The sequence below is a fragment of the Accipiter gentilis genome, chromosome 17, assembly GCF_929443795.1.
Source record: "Accipiter gentilis chromosome 17, bAccGen1.1, whole genome shotgun sequence".
In the NCBI taxonomy this organism is placed as follows: Eukaryota; Metazoa; Chordata; class Aves; order Accipitriformes; family Accipitridae; genus Astur; species Astur gentilis.
Genome location: NC_064896.1, coordinates 17,926,234 through 17,946,465, shown reverse-complemented (window position 1 = coordinate 17,946,465; position 20,232 = coordinate 17,926,234). Strand labels below are relative to the sequence as shown.

Below are 20,232 nucleotides of genomic sequence, written 5' to 3'. Positions count from 1 at the left end.
ATTTTATTTCTGAATGGCCAAGGTTCAATTCCCAGTATTTCATTCACTGTAGCAGTTTCTGATACTAGAATGCAGAACAAGTAAGCAAACATAGTCACAAAAAAACCTTTTTCTGCAAGAAATGCCACCACAAGAATCACCACTGGACAGCTTCAGACTCTCACCTCCTCAGTCTAAAAAAAAAAAATCACCTCATTTTCAAATGCACAGAAAGCCACACAAGGTTTGAACCCTCTTTGTCCTAACTAGGAGGATTAGAAATGCCACATGTTGATACAGTTGAAGTGTCGAGGACAAGCAAAAAATAACTGTACAAATCATCTTTCTTCAAGAAGCCAGGCTTAAAAAGCAAAGGCAGCAAATACATTTGGCTTACTTAAAACAAGTCAGCGTGAACACTGGATTACAACACACAGAGTACACGGCTTGCAGTGTACGTATCTGTGAGTTTCACCGTTAAGGATGGCCCAGAAACACAGCTAACCACATACCACAGCTTTCAGGCGATAAAGCATTCCCAAGGCTGGAGTCACATGTCCAGAAATAAGAAAGGGGAAGTGTTTGGAAACTTTTTTATAAAACAGAAAACATCTGGTTAAACAACACCAAGGCACACAAGTGAGTCTGTAACAACTAAGAAGTCAGCTGTAGGGAAAGCTCATGACAGACTACAAATAGTTCTCCTCTTACGGCTACAGTTCTCTGCACCTTTCCTCCCTTTATTTTATCCTCCTCACGGAAGGGGTAACGCCTGTGAGAGCTGAAGGAAAGACACACTTGGATGTCTGCATCTCGTATGATCTAGTGGAACAGACCAGCTGTGGGGAGGGGAAGGAGCTCCCGCCCAGCCCCGCTTTCCGGGCGCATTAGCAGTATAGCTCCTTGGTAAAGCTCTGCCCCTGCACCGGGGGCAAGTCTGCTGTTAGCCGAGAATTGTATTAATTCTGAAAGCCGGCCATCAGGGCTAATTTTAACTAGAGCAGACAAAATACAGCATTTTCCTCCAGTCCGTGTGTATCTTTTTGAAATACCACATTTACCCAGTTCACAGAAGCATTCTACTTTGTGCATACCAAGGCTTCTCACTTGAAAGGGGAGGGAGCCTTCAGGTTTGATACCATTTTGCATTTTCCTGGGAGATGAGCACCTTTGCAAAATAGACGTTCACGGATCTCTGCTCCTTTCCAACTCTCCTAACCGCTCTCGGCTGCCCACCAGTAGCCAGCAGAAGCAACGCTGGAGCCCAAGGCCGTTACCAGCTGAGTCCCAGTGCCCTGTACAGCCACCAGCTCCCGTCTCTCTGTGACTTCTCCCCGTAACAGAAGGATCCTCTCAAGCTTGAGGTCGCACCCCAAAAGCGCACACCCCAACCAAAGCCCTTCCCCACGCTGGATTTCACTAACCTTATTTCCCTCAAGTGCAGGGCTGCCATCTCTCTTTCCGCAGCAGGTGAGGAGCACGGGCCAGACTCTGCCTCCGGCTTTCTGTCCGGCCTCTGCTAAACAAGCAACTTCTGGCCCTTTTGTCACCTCTCTACTGCTTTCAAATTCCCTCTTTGTAACTGCTTTCCTCACTTTGCTCTTTCTAAAGCTTTCCTCATCCTGCATCTCTGAAACCTTTCCAGAGCAGCCTGTTTTCCCTTCTCTGGTTGAGCTGTAGCTATTTCCAATTTGCTGCCTGTTCAACACCTGGGCAGGGAATCAAGACTTAACATTTTGCAGATGGGGGTAACAGCCCCACCACTATTAGCTGTCTAATACGAAAGACCTAGCACAGCAGCACTAGTCCAAAAGTACACAATATGGGCAAGAAGGAAGGACAGCAGCCTCAATCTTTAGTCAGTGCAGCACAAAGGTGAAACTGCACGCAAGCAGGAGAGTTTTCCAGATATGAAATAGTTCAAATGAGTGCAGAAACTACTTACCTCATTTAAAAAAAAAAAAAAAAAAAAAAAAGGAAAATCAGACCCCCAAGCAGGTCTCAAAGTGGAGCTCCTCCAGGGAGGAGGAAAAGGCATCCTCATGGCCACATGAAGTTGTATCAACACATACACTGAAAACTTAAGACATTCTCTCTATTTAATCTTCCCATCCACAAGATGGGATGCAAAAATCTTCAAGGGATCACCCTTACAACCTGGAAATATGAGGCAAGTTTCCTAGTTACTTATAAAGGGGAAACAAAATCTCTGAAACCCAAAAGCCTATGAGGTGGAAGGGAGGGAGGAGGGGAAACAGCTGGATCCCACACAAAGGACTCCAAGCCAGAAACTGCAGTAAATTCTGTGTCGCAATATTCTCAGCCAGCGATAAGAGCAACAGACAGGGAGGGAAGGAAAGGTTGCTCCCTGGCTGGAAGCTATAGTCACGTGAGAGGTTTGCATTGCTCTCACCAAAACATAAACATCACAGAACAGTGATGCTTCCATCACCCTCTCTTCTGTTCTTCACTTTGCAAAAATCCCCTCACTTCATACATGATGTGCAAGCCATTTTGTAATTAAATGAAAGGATGCAATATAAAGTGGTGAAGACTAAATATATAATCAAGCTTTATTATGAACTCAAGAGGCCTGAAAAGTAAATGGAAAGAAAAATATCTTTGCTAGGTACCAGTATCATTTTTCAATAATACTGAAAAGCGATATTTTCAGGTAGAAATTCTCAGCACTAAGACAACAACTATAAGTTTGTACAAAAAAAATGCTTTGCAAATCTGGAGTTTAGATTTAACTTTAAAAAACCCAGACATAAAAACTTAAAAGGCAGGTATGGAAGGTCACACAGAGAAGAAGTAAAACTGACTGAAATTGTAACTTTGCACCTTTACTTTTGAATTTTGTGTAAAAGGGTAAATGAACAAATGTGGAATTTTCCAGAAGCACAGAGAACCCGAGGAGGTAGAACGCAAACCAGAAAAGGAGGGCGTTCCACAGACAGCATTCCTCCACCGGCTGATTACATTACCTGTGTGGTCTAAGGCAAAAGGTCAGAGTGAATACAGGCATTGTATATGATAAGAACAGAGCAGCCTTTCTTTGTCAGGCTCTATAAGCTTTCTTTAAACAGTATTGCACAATTTAAATGTTGCCATAATCAAGGAGATGCAGACACAGACCCGCCCTAAGAATTTTAAAAATAATCCAAGTAGAAGAGCAACACAGGTTAACCCTGGACATTAAGGATGGGAAGGAAAGCAAACAGCAACAGCTATGAAATACGGAAAACTTCTTTTTGGGCTCAGAGCCAACTCCGCAGCTCGTCCGCCAACAAATGGACACGTTGCCATTACCCAGCATCAGCTACAGAAGGCAGCATGAATCTGGGGGCTTGGCTGGTGGAGGGGGAGCAAGTGAGCAATGCTGATGTCCCAGAGCTGGCAGGTCTGAAGCTTTTAACCACGCCAACAAATAAGGAGATGTGAAATATCTACCTTCAGGTAAGCCAGGCTGCGCAGTGGGGAACACAATGACAAACCAGAGATGCGGATTTGTGTCCCAGTCTTGACATTTATTAGTAGCTCTGACATTCTACCAAAGCCAAATCTGGCACCGTTAAGAAAGGAGCTATCTTAGGTCCTCCTCCGTATAACCAGGATCCCTGTCTCCCAGAGCTCACAGAAAAAAGAGGAAAGCAAGCAAGAATACTGTCCTGTTTCTCACGGGAATAGAGCACGCCAGGTAGGGCTCTGTCATCACCAGTCTGGCAAAATCAGAAACACTGTACAGATTCAAAGTGTCCTGCTCAACGGTGAGAGATAAGGCAAAACCAAGCAGTTTATTTTGATAGGGGAGTTATCTGTACTTTATGGTTTGGCACAACAGCTTGGAGTCCAACAGTTATGTCACAGTGGCACGTAAATCAGACTGGTTTGATCCCTCACTGTTAACAATTTGCAAGTATTTATTAATCAGTGTTCCAGCACTGAACTGCAAACCACTGGGATTTCTGTATATAGTTTTGCAAGAGATTATTTATGCCTACAGTTCTGATCTTTGTGCTTCTTCCCTCGCCCCTCCCCAAGGGGAGAATAGCAGAGATACCAAAATCTTGCTTTGGGGTTAAAATACCTATTTGAGCGTTGCCCATACTTGTTCATGAACTTCAAGTATAGAGATCTCTCTGGTATTATTCCTTCAACCATTTCAAGCAAGAGTGTTCAGGTGGTGGCTGCTTTTGATCAGACATGGACACCATCAGAAAAGTTCATACTTCTCCTTTTCATCAGGAGGGTGACATGAGACTGAAGACTCATCTTGCAAGTCACAGTAACACAGAGCAGAGGGAAGAATTTTTTTTCAGCATCACACTGATGTACTACTGTGCAAAATTTTAATTCCATAAGCAAGTGCAGTGATGAAAGATCACATACGTGCACTACTCATGAGTGAAGTGAGAACCTCAACAGCTCCAAATGCTGGTACTGGAGCTAGTCTCCCCAGCACCAGTCAGTCCTTACAAAAAGCAAAATAGGCTGTTTACTGGGGTGCAAGCAGCGGGTCCCATTTAATCCAGGCTGTTTAAATGACAGACGCGCACAGCCATCAATATCTAAAGTATCCTGTGGGAATCCCCGCATATGCACCCTGGAAGACAAAGAAAAGCACCCAAGGCCTTACATTATTAAAGGAGGGGAATAAAATTTTTATATTAAATAATTATTTTATCTTAAATCTCTAGAGAGTAGCAAACATTAACATAGTTCAACTGCGACATTAAGCAAACTGGTGTTAAACAGCTTAAGATTTTGTTTCTTACCTCCTCAGGTACAATGATTAAAGGGTATTTGTCCTCTGATAAGAAGTTAAAAATAACCCACACTTTAAATGCATCTTCATCACTGATCAGCAAAGGACTTCTAGAGAGGTTCTTTTTAGCACAGAGAGTCCAGCACATCCTATTGAATTCAACTTTGTCAAAGTTTCCTTGAACCTAAAGTGAAGAAATTGAACAAAAAAAAATTAATATGCAGAAATGGCACAGAATAACAGACAGACAAAGTTTAACAGGCTAAGTCACACAAAAAGCACAGAGAAAATTCTAGTTTGCAAGAAATGCCAAGGCCCCAAAAGAACACCATAGCAACCTAGACTGATTTCCTGCATGGGGTCAACTAAGGAATTTCTTCCAGCAAAATCTACATCCAACCTCCAATTTCTGGTGAAGTTAATAACACCCTGGCTTCATGTGAGGAGGCTACACTGCATTCTGTGTTTCCTCTAGCACATTAGCTTCAGCTTCCGAACCATCTTCATAACTGTCTTAGTTCCAACTGCCTGCCCTTCTATTGCGCTGCATTACTGAGATTTTATATAGCAAATTTGGAAGCCAATATAGCCAAAACTACACGTGGATATGCTAAAAGCGATATTGGAACAACAGCTGGGAAAGACCTTTAATATGTTTTTCTCCTTCATGTTACTCAAATGTAACTCTTGTAGTATATTCATAAACATGTAATCATTTTTTTCTCTAATGCTAATCCACTTAAAACCTTTCCTTTTTCTCAGATTTGCAAATCTTCACCTTACTGATAAAAAAATTCCTCTTGTTTTCATTATCCTTTATCATACCTAGCAACTGTACATACCCATCTGTGAATTATTTACATATGCAAAAGCTTTCATTTCCTCTATTTTCTTTTTAAACCCTCATTTATGTTAGAGATTAAACCTATTTATCTCCCTACAGCTTAGCAATGCTATTTCTTTGCCAACATGTAACTGATAAAGGCGTGTTCTGCACCGCAATGGAAGTCCAGAGAGAAGGCAAGTCTAAGAAACAGGCTCTTGTACCTCTGGCGGTAACACCACCAGCAATGTTCAGCGACGTTTTCTTAATGATAGGCCAAACCATGCATCTTCAAGGACACCACTGCAAACTGTATGATTTCCTATCCAGTCTGGTAAGCGGTCAGATACAGTGGAGGGTGAGCCACAGTGGCTAAGTCAAAGATAGACTAAGGAAGTGAACTGGGGTGGGTGGAGGAAAAAAGAAGGAAAAAAAAAAAAAAAAAAGCAGCACTTTACAGTACAGTTTCCAGGACTAAAAGTGAGACTACGAAAGAAAGCCATAGAGTTTGCATGCTTGCAGAGCAGGCCACCAATGTAAGTGACGATGCCAGGCTACAGCTGTCCTTTGAAGCAGATGGAAGCTGTAGGAGCTATCGCTGCTATAGCCACAAGCTCAGCATCCTGGTTGTCCGCACAAGAAACATGGGTCTCAAATGAAACACCAGCTAAGCGAACGAACACCCTTTGGAAGAAGGGCTAGAAGCCAGGTTTCCTTCTTCCTTCAATTTGCCAGCGCCTCATCCCTTGGCTACTTTTGCCTCTGTTTTTTCCTGTCTGTCCTCCCTGCCCAGTGAAGCTTGACTTCTTGTCTAAACCAGCTTCGCCCACCCAGATGATGAGCAATTCCACCTTGGAAATGTCCTAACGGTTATGCTACTCCCCAGGAAGATGCCGCCAGGGTAGGAAATCTCCTTTCCTATAGCCACCGCCTGGCAAGGGCTCTAAGCACTACAAACAAGGTGGGTTGCTCTACGAGCAGCTCGTGTTTTAAAGCACAGCAGCAATCAACGACCACAGGGAGACGGGTGGAGGAAGGCACGGGCCCTGGCCGGGGCAAAGGAAAATTTTCGTGGCTTCTGCTCACGTAGCAAAGTCGGACTGCGTGCGCCTCAGAAACCTGTGTCAAAACCCAAGTCACCTACAGCATGTTACTGCCACCAGGGTCAGGCAGCAGCCAAGCAGGAGGTTTCAGGGGCATTTTGCCGCAGGGCACTAGGCTGTGCTGTGCCAGCAGTCCCACTTTAGACATAAAAGTCCTTTTTGCAGAATCCAGACTTGATTCTGAAATGGACTTCATGGGGCGCACATGTCATCCAGAGCAGAGACACTGTTTAGGAATTATTCAGGAACAATAATCAGAGGAGCACACAGGATCCAGCTTTCCAAAATAACTCTGATTCACATCTTTGGGGTTTTTCTTCCTAAATTATCAGGCTGGCTGTTAAATAAAGGATATAATCACAAAATTGCTTTTCTGGGGATATTGGGAGTTGGGGATGGAACCAAATAGTTCTCTTTAAGGAAGAACAAAAATTTCCCTCAGCAATTTCATGTAGCAATGCCAACTATTCCTGGTACCTATGTTCTACAAGTACATTTGCATGGTGTGGGAGGGGAAGGAAGGTGAAAATCCCACTAAATCCAAATTGCTTTAGAGCTAACTCCATGCTACTTCAGCTTCCTTGCCTGGCAACACTCCGCTGTAGGTTGCTACCTAATAATTACTCTGAATGAATAATCTCTCTGGATTTATGACAGATCATTTCTAAGCATAGTTTCAAAAATTAGAAATATTTGAATAGTTTCTAAAGTTATAGTTGAACTTACTTGCAAAAGTACTTCTAACTTAGTTAAACCACAAAAGTAGAAACTTTTCAAACAGGAGGAACTGATGGTAAAAAACCCAGTCATAAACCCATATATGCATTGTTTTTTCATGACATGAACAAAACACATATTTATAAAATAGATTGGGTCAGCCTACCCTGGTATTTAAATCTAACGAGAATTCCCCAAAACTTCTTTAATTACAGTGAGACTCTACTATGAATCCTACACTGAAATCATCTTGAAGTGAAACTAAAACAAGAAATTTATGACACTGCTGAGAAACCAGTATTTCAATTCTACTTGGCCAGAATACTCATCCTGCTTGCAACCTGTGTGAATATCACACAATTCCATTGCTTAATTAATTAATAAATCCTTGTACAAGAGATTTTTCCTGTGCACTACTACATGCTTTTAACTGTACTTCACAATTTATACAAATTATTTGAAGTCACCATTTCATTTGGAAACTTCTACACTACTCCACACTATTAACTCTACGGCAGCTATTACTTTTATTTGTGAATCTGTCCAAATGATGAAACATGCAAATGAACTGACCCCTCCAACCTTAAAACCGCTTAAACTCATAGAGGTAAAAACACGTTCGATGAAAGACACCTACCTTCCCTTTCTAAGAAGTTTCACAAAATAATCAAAAGAAAAATGCAGCAAAACCCATAGAATTTTCTAGATCTTTTATTTCTACTAATATGCAAAATATAATTTAACATCACCACTATCTTACCAAATAACTCTAAAAAAAAAAAGGAAATACAGAAATTATTTGTTTGAAGTACCAGTGAGCAGATCAGTTCCACAAATATAACAAGCATTGGTAGTGTAACTAACATTCACTAAGTTGTCTGGAAGATGAGATAACCTCTGGTTTAGAACAATGTCCTTCTTTGTCTCCCCCCCCCATTATCACTCTTCCTTGCTATAAATAAGGCATGTTGTAAAATACCATCATCACCATCATTGAAAAGCAAATATTTTCAATTGGTATTAAAAGACATACATTGTAAATAATGGAACATGCTAAAATATGGTTATGAAACCAAGTAAAACAAATTATGAAGACATTCTATTGGCAAGTGACAGCTCCCTCCCGAAAGGGACGCTTAGAGAACAAGAATAAATTTTGCTTCAGATGCAAGAAAATCCTAGATATATCTATCTGCTAAGTAACATGCAGCACAATACCAGAAATCATCAACTAGGCAATACTAATTATTCAAACTGTTTATTCAAATTCCCTATTTGGATAAAGGAAATTAGTTGCAACCAATTTGCCTCATTAAACTACCAGCTTGTGCCTTTCTTGATGATTCCTTGGTTCTATATAAAGAGGCTTTATTGAAGGGTAACACAGGGTAAGCCAGCACTAAAAAATATAAACAGCTGCAACTGCCTTTAAGAGTACAACAGAAGTTATTTCAAAAGGTTACAAAGTCCTCTCAATAAAATGATAAGTCACAGTTACATATCTGTTTTAAAAGAAATCTAAGGATTCATTCTTTAAATATTTTACTGATGTTTTAAAGCAAAGTATCTTGAGATCAAAAAAAAACCTATCTTGAGCAGGCTGCTCTTGCTCAAATCAATTAATTCACCAAAAGATGTATGACTGGAAACTGAGAGATCTTCCTCTGTATTTCGGGGTGTAAAGCACCAATCCTTCTTTAGGAACTTTACTTACTAGCATAAATTCATAGCATTTGTTCTACAATCACCCCATCTAAAAGAACAGATTACGCCTTGGAAGAATGAAAAAAAGAAGGGGCTTCTTGTTTGCTTTTTTCACTTGTTTTTTTTAAACAAAGGAGATGCGCTATGAACCAGTGACTTCATCCCACTGCATGTTGTCTTTTGGCACTGATGTAAAGTCAACTCTAAAAGATGAGATGTCACAACCAAGATTTTTCCAGTCCACAAAGATAACCTTCTGTCTAAAAAAATTTCACTAATTTTTAATAGTACATATCCAAACCATTTACAAGCATTTAGTCAGGATTAAATAACATGAAGTTACCAATAATTTAATCCTGTTCCTTAACAATTTCATCTTTTAAGACGAACTAATGGTATGGGTGTATCAGGCAATTATTGGAAGCCAGATCAGTGTATGAATAAAACAAAACAAGAAACTACAGGCAGTCATGCTCTTTCCTTTCAGGAGAAAGCAAGGCAGCTTCTTTGTTTTTACCATGGGGCAACAAGGTGTCCCAAAGTACCTAAACACTGCGAATTCACACCAACTTGCTTACATAGCCAGGTCTTTCATTTTCAAATTGTAATTTAAATGCAATTGCTCCTCATTTCTGTAACTATTCTTCCTATAAACACCCTTTAACAAAAAAGCACATTTATATTTTAAAAAGCCTTCGAACTCTTTTTTTTTTTTTTTCCCCCCACTTAATGGCTTGCTACTGCCTACAAATGGTATTAACAAAGCCTGCTGTGGTTCAGACTCTACTACTGTAATCCTCTGGTCAAAATAAAGTAAGGCCTTTTCTTTTTCCCGAGAATTTGTATACAAACTGCTTGGTCTCCACTGAATCTTAAAGGAGCTCAGACAGCCAACACGAAGCAGAAATGAGATCACAAACTTCTCAGGGACAAAGCAAGATTCTTCAGCATCAAACAACCAAGACATTAAGCAGGTACCTTTATGCATATTAACAGCCAACAGATCCCACACATAAAACAGGACACTATTACTGAGTATGAGAGCAACACAGACTAGAGAAGCAGAGGAGCTGCTAAGTCTTAGCTAGATATAAGAAGCTTCTACTGCTTCCAAGCTGCCAGACTGTACTTTATATATATATACAAAAAACATTTTCCACCAGTATTAAATGTTGATTAAAGCAGCAGCAAAAAATCAGCAAATCAGGCTAAAGAGTTTGCATAATCTGCAATTGCTGCATTGGACTTTTTAGCAGCATGACAGTTCAGGACTTCTTAACTTTATAAAAGGAAGCAAGCATCTAGGTACCTCTGCAGCCACAACATCAAAGTTTGAGGGTTTCTGGGGCCAGCCCCCAAGCATATGAGAAGTCAGTGGTATTGAAGCTCACATGTTTGCACAATCACATGGGCTAGTTATTACTGTCTAGAGCAGTATCTCAACAGAAGTTGTCAGAAAAAAAGCAGGAAGATAGTTTTTGTTTTTACTTTGAAGCCCAGTGACTACCTACCTTAGAACAAGATGGAGAGGAGAGTAAGGGAAACCCGGCTGGCTTTCCTGAGCTTCCCCCCAAAACAAGGCACAACAAAAGACTGAAGAGTGCTCAGACGCGAAAGGAAAGAACTTGCAAGACGAAACTTAACAACATTCCCTAACGTCACTCACAGTAACTATTTGAAGGGATCTATTTATTAAAATACCTTGTGAATAGACAGTAAAGATATTTTTGCCCTTCTTGTTTGCAAAGGAGTCTATTATAATATTCTGTTATAGCCATAGTATAAAGTGGGACAATCTGTAGCTCCAAGACACTTTCAAATAAATTCAAGCTGAGGTGCTTTATTAATATGAACATGGTTCTACATTAACACAGTTTAGACAATGACCAGATGTAACAGGAAATAGAAACCAAGGAGAGAAAAGAGAAGTAGAGAACAGTACACCCTTCCATTTTAAGATGCGGGCTCTCCAGAGCACCCGCCCCATCACGACCCGACACAGGCACACTCACAACCAGAGCGTCTTCACACCAGCATGCTTCCTGCAAGCATTAGTGTACTGTAAAGACACTCTAATACAAAACCCAATAAAGGGAAAAACAGAACACAAGAATTCAAAACTTACCTTCTCCAAGATAAATTTGTTTAGATAAGGCATGTAGCCCTGATTGGAAACTGGTCCTTCATCATCGTCCCTAAAGTGCTCTTCCAAGGCCACTGGATCATGGGGAACATTTAACACTGTGCACAAGTTGTGAGAAAGGACCTAAGGACATAAGAGAAATCAGTGACATTGCTGTCGGCCTTAACCACGCTGTATTCCCTCCGCAGCAGACCTGTGATTCGCAAAACTACGTGCAAAGTGACACTTTCGTGTCAGCACAAGTTCTGCCCCGCGGATTTTTATCAAAAACAAAAACGTAACTAAAAAAGTTGTCTTCGAGGATTCAGTGACTTCAGACAGTTGCACGTTTACAGAAGCAATGCGATCACAGATGGGTCCATTCCTACAGAAGGGCAAACACAGCTACAGAAGCTACCCTTTGTACACATACACTTATGCATTTGAAAACCAGGAGGGGCATGCAGAAACACAGATTGAAATTAGATAGCTATGGAAAACAACCACAAACACCTAGCCTTCAAAATTAGAAATATTTACTATCTGGTGAAAACAAGTAACAAAGAAAACAACTCAATATGTACCCTTAGTTTACAAAGAAATGACCACTCAAATTAAAGCATTAACTATGGATTTCTCCCATCTGCTTGCTTTTGGGTTGCTTCTCAACATTCACCTCATGTTTCATTTGGCAAAGGAAAAGCAATGTTACAGAAAGGGGAAGGGTTTAGGTGTGCTTCGCAAATTTTTATTTTAAAAAGGTATTTGCATGCATTATGTCAAGAGCTTAACACCCACCAGCACTCATGTCTGTTCTTGAGAAACGACCTTCAAGAAGAGGCTACATGCTTGATCAGTTTTAAGGAAGTACTGAATTATCAAAAACTAACCGGTAGCCAATGCATCTCAACTTCTTCAACTTAGGCTGAGTTTTGCAAGCACAAACTAATGCCTCAGAGCCTAGCAGCGGCTCCTGTGCCACCAGCACTTTCCTAAGAAAGGTGAAGCACCATCCCTTTCGTTGTTCACAGTGTCTCGAGTCAGGTCAGTCCCGTAACACGCTGCCCACTGGGTCTTATAAACACGCTGTCACTTGGGAGCCCTCTCCCCTTGGCATGACACAGAGTTAACCCTCTGAAGACCATGTACCGGCTACAGGAACTGGGGTGAGGACTTAACTTCACATGCCAGGAATGGTCTGCATTGAAAAAATGTAACTAAGTACCAAAGGCAAAAAATGCAGGTAAAACAAAATTAGGCAGAAGTAAAACAGACTGCATCTTTTGAAAAGGCATGCTGCTTGTGGTTTGGTTTTTTTTTTAAATCAACAACTAGATGGCACAGACTGCAGCTGAATTTTGGTGCACGTTTTACTTTTTCACTGCGCAGCATAAAATTAAAAAAAAAAATTAGACCCATATGATGCAAAGAGAAAGCAGTAAAAAAAATGTGCAGAAAATTTATAAGCGGGTCTATTTAGGTGAGTAGACATGAAGTGGTCAAGATGGGGTAGCTGGAAAACAAGAAGTGAAAGTCTGAAGTCGTCAAAGCCTAGGAAATCAAACCCATGCCACACACGTAAAATGTCTGGGCTTCCCCCACTCAAAAAAATAATGTACATTTGCTGTTCTTATGTATGATAAGGAGACATGCAGAGTCTAAGAGAAAGTTTGCATAAAATCCTACAAAGCCCAAGATGCAAGTCCAGTTCAGAGGAGAATTCCTCTCTACGTACCTCTGAAGCTACACTTCCTTTTAGAAAAGCACACACATGAGAAATACATATTTTAATTGCCATATGCTAACATTTGGGCCCCTCACTACAGGAAAGACATTTAGATGCTGGAGCATGTTCAGAAGAGGGCAGCCAAGTTGGTGAGGGGCCTGGAGCACAAGTCGTATGAGGAGCGGCTGAGGGAGCTGGGGCTGTTTAGCCTGGAGAAGAGGAGGCTGAGGGGAGACCTTATCGCTCTCTACAACTGCCTGAAGGGGGGGTGTAGTGAGGTGGGTGCTGGTCTCTTCTGTCAGGTGGCTGGAGATAGGACGAGAGGAAATGGCCTCAAGTTGCGGCAAGGGAGATTTAGGTTAGATATTAGGAAAAATTTCTTTACTGAGAGGGTTGTCACACATTGGAATGGGCTGCCCAGGGAAGTGGTGGAGTCACCATCCCTGGAGGTATTCAAAAAGCGAGTAGATGGGGTACTCCAGAACATGGTCTAGTGGGCATGGATGATAGTTGGACTCGATCTTGAAGGTCTTTTCCAACCTAAATGAATCTATGATTAAGCCACTGGAACTAACCAGGTGCAGAAGCTTAAAAACAGTAGCATTAACCATATTACAACAAAAGCTGTATTTCCCAAAGTAGCAAAATAGTATTTAGAAGTTACCACATTTCACACTACCCTCCATCAACAGTGTATCTCCCTTCAATCCACCCTCATTTTTAACCACCACATTGAATCAAGTATTTGAGTCCATGTGATTTACATATGGGGAGGGGAAACATACTATCATGCATGTTTCCCCTTCTATTTAAGGCTTATGTTGTTATTTATAGAAGACTGCGGGATTCTTGAAGATGAGCTCAGTTTTCCAACCAGACTGTAGTTGCTAATACTATAACTAAAAAAAATACTCAGCTAATAAAAATATTCTAAAAGAATAACTGATTTAAACTTGTTACCAATAGAACTTAAAAGTCTCAACAAAAGACTTTCTCATCCTGTCCTTTCTACATGTTTCTCTTCTCCCTATTTTTGGCCTTCTTGCTGTGCTTGGGTTGTCAGAAACCTAGGTGGTTTTCTACATCAAGCAACTAATTTACCAGGAAAGAATTCCACTTTCAATCATTTTGTAAGATCTGCCTTATCTGCCATCTCTCCTGTGCCCAGTGCTCTCTTTTCATAACTCAGGAAATTCCTCAGCACCTGCCAAAGCCTGCCATTCTCTAACACGGCCAAGTGCCAGCTGAATTCTTCAGTTGCAGGGTAAGCCTGAAAAATTCTGCACCGAGGTCTCGTTTTGTTTTGTTCTCTCAAAACACATTATCTGGACCATGATATACTCTATTTTAATGATCAATTAAAAAAAAAAAAAAAATCTAGCCGAGTACTAGGTTAATTGGGGTATGAAAAATCGCTTTGCCTTGCAGAAGCTCTGTCAACCACGAGGAAGTTTTGCACCAGTAAGGATTATTCCCCCTGTGCCCACAGGGTTGCTAAGCAGCTTTTTCTTTCACCACTTAATATGCTCTGGATGCCATGTTTAACAATCTACCTTCACGCCAGAGCCAACTCCTACCTCAGCCCAGAGATTGATCTCCGCGCTGCAGCAAAGGGGTACAGCAGTGGTCCCCAAACTGTAGTCCGTGAGACAGTACAAGCGGTCTGCAAAGGGTCCACAAAACCAGTGCACTCTTGGCACAATTCTTCCATTTTCAATTAAAAGTTTTGTAAGAAAGATGCCTAGTGTTGCCCAGGGAATACTGAAGATGTTCTGCTCTAAATGTAAATAACCATATGAAACAAGCAAGCTGAACACCAAAGGTCATTATGGACTTTGGATTTACTTTATTTATGGCCAGTCTCATGCTGCTTTACCTGGAGTGTAGATCTCCAGCCCAGCTCTACTCCACCACAGCTGCCTCCCCTCTGAGCTCCCATTTTCCAAAACGCTGATCTTCCAAAACTTAAAGCACATGTTGAATTGTTACCATCTGAGTAGCTCCATTTAACCTAGTCCATAAAAGTGATCTGCGTTTCTAAAGGGGAAAGGAAGATCTGCTAGACTACTTATTGCTCAGCAACAAAAATTTGGCCCAGATGATAGTAGGAGCATTAACAGGGCAGACTAATCCTACAGCGGCTATTGTCCATTTCTTCAGTACTTTTTTCTTTTTCTTTTCCATCTTTCAGGAGGGTCTTCTCCCTCCCCCCTCTCTTCTTAAGATTTTAAAATGTTGGCATCGCAGATCCCGACAGCTCCATTCAGTGGCTTCATGTGAATTCATTCCAAGACATTCTTGGCTCATCTCTCCCTGACATCCATGTCAGCAGCTAGCCAGCCAAAATAAGGCTACTCACAAGTACATTCCCTTTTCCTTTTTTGACCAGTGTGGAAACCAGCACCATATATGCCCCTTGTCACAGGCACAAAGTCTTTTCAACAAGGGTACGTCTAAGCATACAGTTTCTTGCATCACAGCATCTCTGAAGTACAGCTTCCTTACCCACTCCAGTAGCGAACGCTCCATTCGGAGTCTCATTATTTAACATCGGGATTAGTGCAGCAACCTCTTTCCCAGTCAGACGAGCGTATTCAAGCCCGGCTGAGGTTCCTGATGCAAGCGCCCTTCACCCGCAACACCTCTCCATTCCCTCATTTGCTCCCTTCTCACTTGGGCACTCACAGACCCCTTGTCACCATTTTCGACGACCTCACACTTCCACCCGCCTTCATTATCAGCACATCCCTCCGGCACCCAGTCACATACTGGTGCCAGCTTGCATCTGTCCGGTTGCCAAGGGAATTGCTTTTCTGCCGTGCGGCTCCCAGCCCTTAGGAAGAGCTCCCAGTAAACATCCTCCATCTACTGCACCTTTCTTCTACATCTTCCTCGAAACCAGGTGACAAAACCTCAAAGACAAAGGTTAAACAGGCTGCTGATCCACTGGCAGCTGCTCCTCTCAAGCACAGCACCATGGCCCCGTTGTTTCCTAATGGGTCCCGCCCCCCCCCTTTTAGTCTACACGCTGCCTCGGTTTGCCAGCTCTTCTGGAAGAGGGGCATCCCTCCCCTCGCACCTTACCGACATGATTCCTGACGGCTACCCTAATACAAATGCTTCTGAGCTCCGTTAATAACGTCAGAGTACAACTCTCTCATAGTGAGTCATAATGACTAATTTCCTACCATCCTTCAATGTTGTACAAAGTCAATTGTCCGTCTGGGGTCCTGCCCACTCGTCACGGGCTCTCAACCTTTCCAGGGCCTTGCTACATTGTTTGAGGTCTTCCTCTCCATTCCGACCATCCCTCTTGCCCCCGATTACACCATTCTTCCTCTTCCCACCAGCTACTGACTTCCCATTTAGGAAAAAGGCAAAATAAAGATAAAAGGTATAATAATCCTGTTACATCCCAGATACAATTTAAGACCAGTTTAAATTTTCTAAGCCTGACTAGTAACTTTGGTCACCCACGTATTATGGGCCTGAACGAGACCATATTTTCAAAAGGTACTCAACATCCATGTCCTGCAGATACCACGCCAGGAACTCAAGACTTTGCAAATCCACCCCAGTGGTAGCACCCAAAACAAAACAAGAACAGCCAAATAACCCCGTTGCCTAAGCAGAGACCAATCACAAAGCAATGTAAGGAAGCACTTTCAGAGAGTGTAAAAACTAATTGGTATATATTCGTTCCAAGATCCAATCATATACACATACTACAAGGAGTATTGTTGGCTGCTAAGCGTAACTATGTTTAAAACCAGTGTTTCAAGATCTGGATGAAAAGCAGATTGAATGTTGGCACATTACAGAAACTTTAAAAATAAGTCAATTTTAAAATTGCAGATTACAAGAAAAATTAAATTGGATTTAAATATAGGAAAACAAGTATTTGCACATAGCTTGTGCTCGAACCACAACAGCAGCTATAACTGCATACACAAAACTTACACTGTAGCCTTGCTGTATCAGTGTTTGAAAGTGCTGAAACACACTAACAAAATAACAGTTGTGTCTATACTTAAAGGCCTAATTTAAGAACAGAATACACAAATGATTCTGCTGTTGTAGAAAAAAGGGTAAGATCTGCAGGCAGCATAACAGTAGAACTTCTGAAGGTTACTGATTAGGAAAAAAAAAAAAAAATCAGTGCATACTGGAAGAAGGTAACATTCAAAATTACAGAGAGGGCTGATTTGACTGTCACTTGTCTCAGCAGCTCAGACCACATACAAAAGATACAAATGAATAAAAGACATCTCATGAAATCCTTACTATTTCAAGCAAGTCCTAGTTTTTCCTCCAAGTGTTTGCGGTTTCTCCAGACTACAAAACAGATGCAACTCACTCACCTCCATCCTTTTGCTCTAGATGTATTAAAAACAATGTGCAATGCAAACCCTCCACAGTAGGGCTTTAGCAACCTAACACACATTAATTTTTCTCATAGTATTTAATGAAAATGATTTATTTTTATGGAAGGCTCAAAGATCATTTCTAGGCAGAAAAACTAGAAATCACTCTCTAACAACCAACATGTTACACTTAAGACCTTCTCTGCAACATGATGGCAATACCTTATACTGGATTATACAATTCAAAGATGCATTGTCATTAAGTTTTCTTATTGAGAAGGGAAGAGTTCAGCAAGTTACAGCGCTGCATGCTGTTCTCAGAACACAAACAGATCTTTACTAATTTATTTTTTTTTTATAACAGGACTTTCACTAAATTATTAAACATATTTTTCTAATGCCACTGCTCTCTACTAACCCATTTATCAGCAAGCTTCATCTCTCCGTTTAATAGAGGTGCTGTATCTTCCTCATGGTAATGTGGATGAGAAATACTTTATTGTGAAATACCTTCTTAGTACAACATAGCCCTAAATCAATCAGACAGGAACTTGTTTTGCTGTCCTGCCTACCCTTTCTGTTGCACCAATATGGGGCTACTGCCATAAAACACACCTTTCCTCCCTAGTAGGACTATCAGTTTGACGGCACAGTCATCATTCGCCACAAAAAGCCTACAGAAGAACACTCTCTACCCTTTCTTGTGTTTCCTGAAAACTAATTCTCAGTAGCCACAGGAGAAGGCAGCAACCTCATTTCAGACTTGGTTCTGCATTCACAAATCCCACAGTTGACACTTCCCTCAGGAGTCTTTGTATCACAGACAAAACTGCACAGATCCACAAAGACCCACTTTTTTTTTCATCCCTTCTCTCTCACAGATAGACAGCGTGAAACATCAAAACTGTTTAGGAAGATGTTTGATAGGTAACAAGGGGACAAGTTTTTTATTCCTTTCCTATTCCTTTTTTATTTCCTTTTTATTTTTTTACCTTGCTCCATCAGAGCAAGCTGTACAAGCCTACAAGCACCCCGGCTGCTTCTTTAGCCATTTATTCAGCCCAGCACCTGTGTGACCACGACAGCTTCTTCGCCGACCGGCACACCGACACGTGCTGCAGACACACCTCCCGGGTGACTGCACTGAGCACACAAATTGCGGCAGCGCACACAAGGTGTGGTCGCGTGACAGGAAAACAGGATTCCTTTAAAAAGCAGGACAACAAAAAAATGCCTCTCTGCAACCTACTTCAGTTAGTCCTGCAACACAAATACTCACTTTCATGACACCGCCTGTAGAAGACCTGGGACCTGCGCACGTTTTCAGCTTGAGGTCACGGTCAGGTCTAGCCTCTTGCCCAACTCCTGCCCCACAGTCACTTCTGGCTGAAGTTAGGCTGTATCTCACAGCCTGATCACTCCGAGGGAAGAAAAGGAGAAGAGGAACAGGCTGCTTGCAGCACGTTGCATGTTGTGGACACTTATTACGTAATGCTGAAAACAAAGTCCATTAGCTACTGACCACGCTTGGAAATACCACCCGCGGCACGGCCACTCTCGCTTGCGAAGTTAATCCCACAAAGGGCACAAACTTCAGCTAATTGTTGCAGCTGACACAACTCCAGCACTCGGTACAAGGACCCACAGTCTCAAATGTCAACAGGTGTTGCGTTCTTATTCAAAATATTTATTTAGCCAGATTCCCGCTATTATTCCCAGGCCAAGACGGTCCCATAAAGCGGGGCCAAGATGGGATCGGATTCAGCAAGCTGCCCGAGAGCTCTTTTAAGAGCACAAACGTTACTTCAGCATATAAGCTAAGGAAAGAATGGCACAGTCGGAGCCCCTTGACTAATTCTCCTGTTTATACCCAAATAAGAGAGCACTGTGGAACCCCGCTCTCCCCTTGGCAAGCTGTGAATTTCACTTGGATGCAGCCAACCCCTATAGACGGAACCTCGTGGCTACCCCACAAAAGATTCTGGCCAGAAAGGGTACCGGGGACACGCAGCTGAGAGCGGACCAGGAGCACAGCAAGGGTTCGTGCGCTGGCACCTCGGGGAGGACAAAGCGCTTCCCCGGGGGGAGCGAAAGTAATCCTCCTCGAGGGCGAGGAAGGGCCCAGGCAGCCTCCGGCCGGCCGGAGGCATCCCGGAGCCACGGCCGCTGTCGCTGCCGTGCGACGGACGCCAGCCTCGGCGGGGAAAACGTAATTCGCGGCCCCCACGCGAGCTTCGAAACCGAGAGGCCGCGTCCCCTCGTCCAGCCCCGGGCGTGACCGCCTCGGGCAGAGCCCCGGGGCCGGCACCCCCAGGCCCGCTGCGGAGGCGGTCGGCGGGGCCGGCCCAGGCCCGCGCCGCGGCCCCCCACGCCCACGGCGGGCCCCGGCCCCACGGCGCGTCCCCTGGGCTCGCCGCCCCCGCGGCCGGGCCGGGCCGGGCCGGGCCGCCCCACTTGCCTTCAGCTGGGACTTGGAGACCTTCCCGCTGCGGTCGAGGTCGAGGGCGGTGAAGGCGTGCCAGATGGACTTCAGCAGCTCCTCCTTGAGGCCCACCATGGCCGGCCCGCCGGCTGCCGCTGCCGCGCTCCCGCGGCCGCTCTGCCTTCGCCTCGCCCGGCCCCGGCCCCGGCCCCGCCGCCGCCGCCGCCGCGCCCGCCCCGGGGGCGGGAGCCCGGCCTCGCCCGGCTCCGCAGGCGCCGCCCCGGGAGCCGCCTCCGCGGCGAGGGCCGAGGGCAGCGGGGGCCGGGGCCGCGCCAGGTGCGGCGGGGCTCGCCGCGGGGTCCCGACCTCGGCAGAGCCGGCCCCCGCCGCGGCTGGCTGCGCGCCCCGGCCCCCCCCGCCGTCGGGTTTTCACAGGAGGACACGCTCCCACAGCGAAAAGGAACCGTCGCCGTAGACTCTTCCAGCCCCAAGAACTTCAGGCAG

At 43.5% G+C, this 20,232-nt stretch overlaps 1 protein-coding gene across 3 annotated transcripts in view; it reads right to left on the bottom strand.

The window, feature by feature from the left end:
• The window catches only part of SWAP70 (switching B cell complex subunit SWAP70), a 41,698-nt gene extending 21,769 nt beyond the window's left edge, over nt 1–19,929 (bottom strand). For 2 of the 3 annotated variants that reach the window (XM_049820118.1, XM_049820121.1), the window contains exons 1-3: nt 19,765–19,929; nt 11,220–11,360; nt 4,758–4,931 (exon numbers count right to left, since the gene is read on the bottom strand). In XM_049820118.1, coding sequence (XP_049676075.1) covers nt 4,758–4,931; nt 11,220–11,360; nt 19,765–19,863 — 414 coding nt within the window. In that variant the 5' untranslated portion in view covers nt 19,864–19,929. Of the gene's footprint in view, nt 1–4,757; nt 4,932–11,219; nt 11,361–18,585; nt 18,896–19,764 lie in introns of those variants that run through there. The other variant, XM_049820119.1, reaches the window with a different exon arrangement.
• Nucleotides 19,930–20,232: the final 303 nt, after the last annotated feature.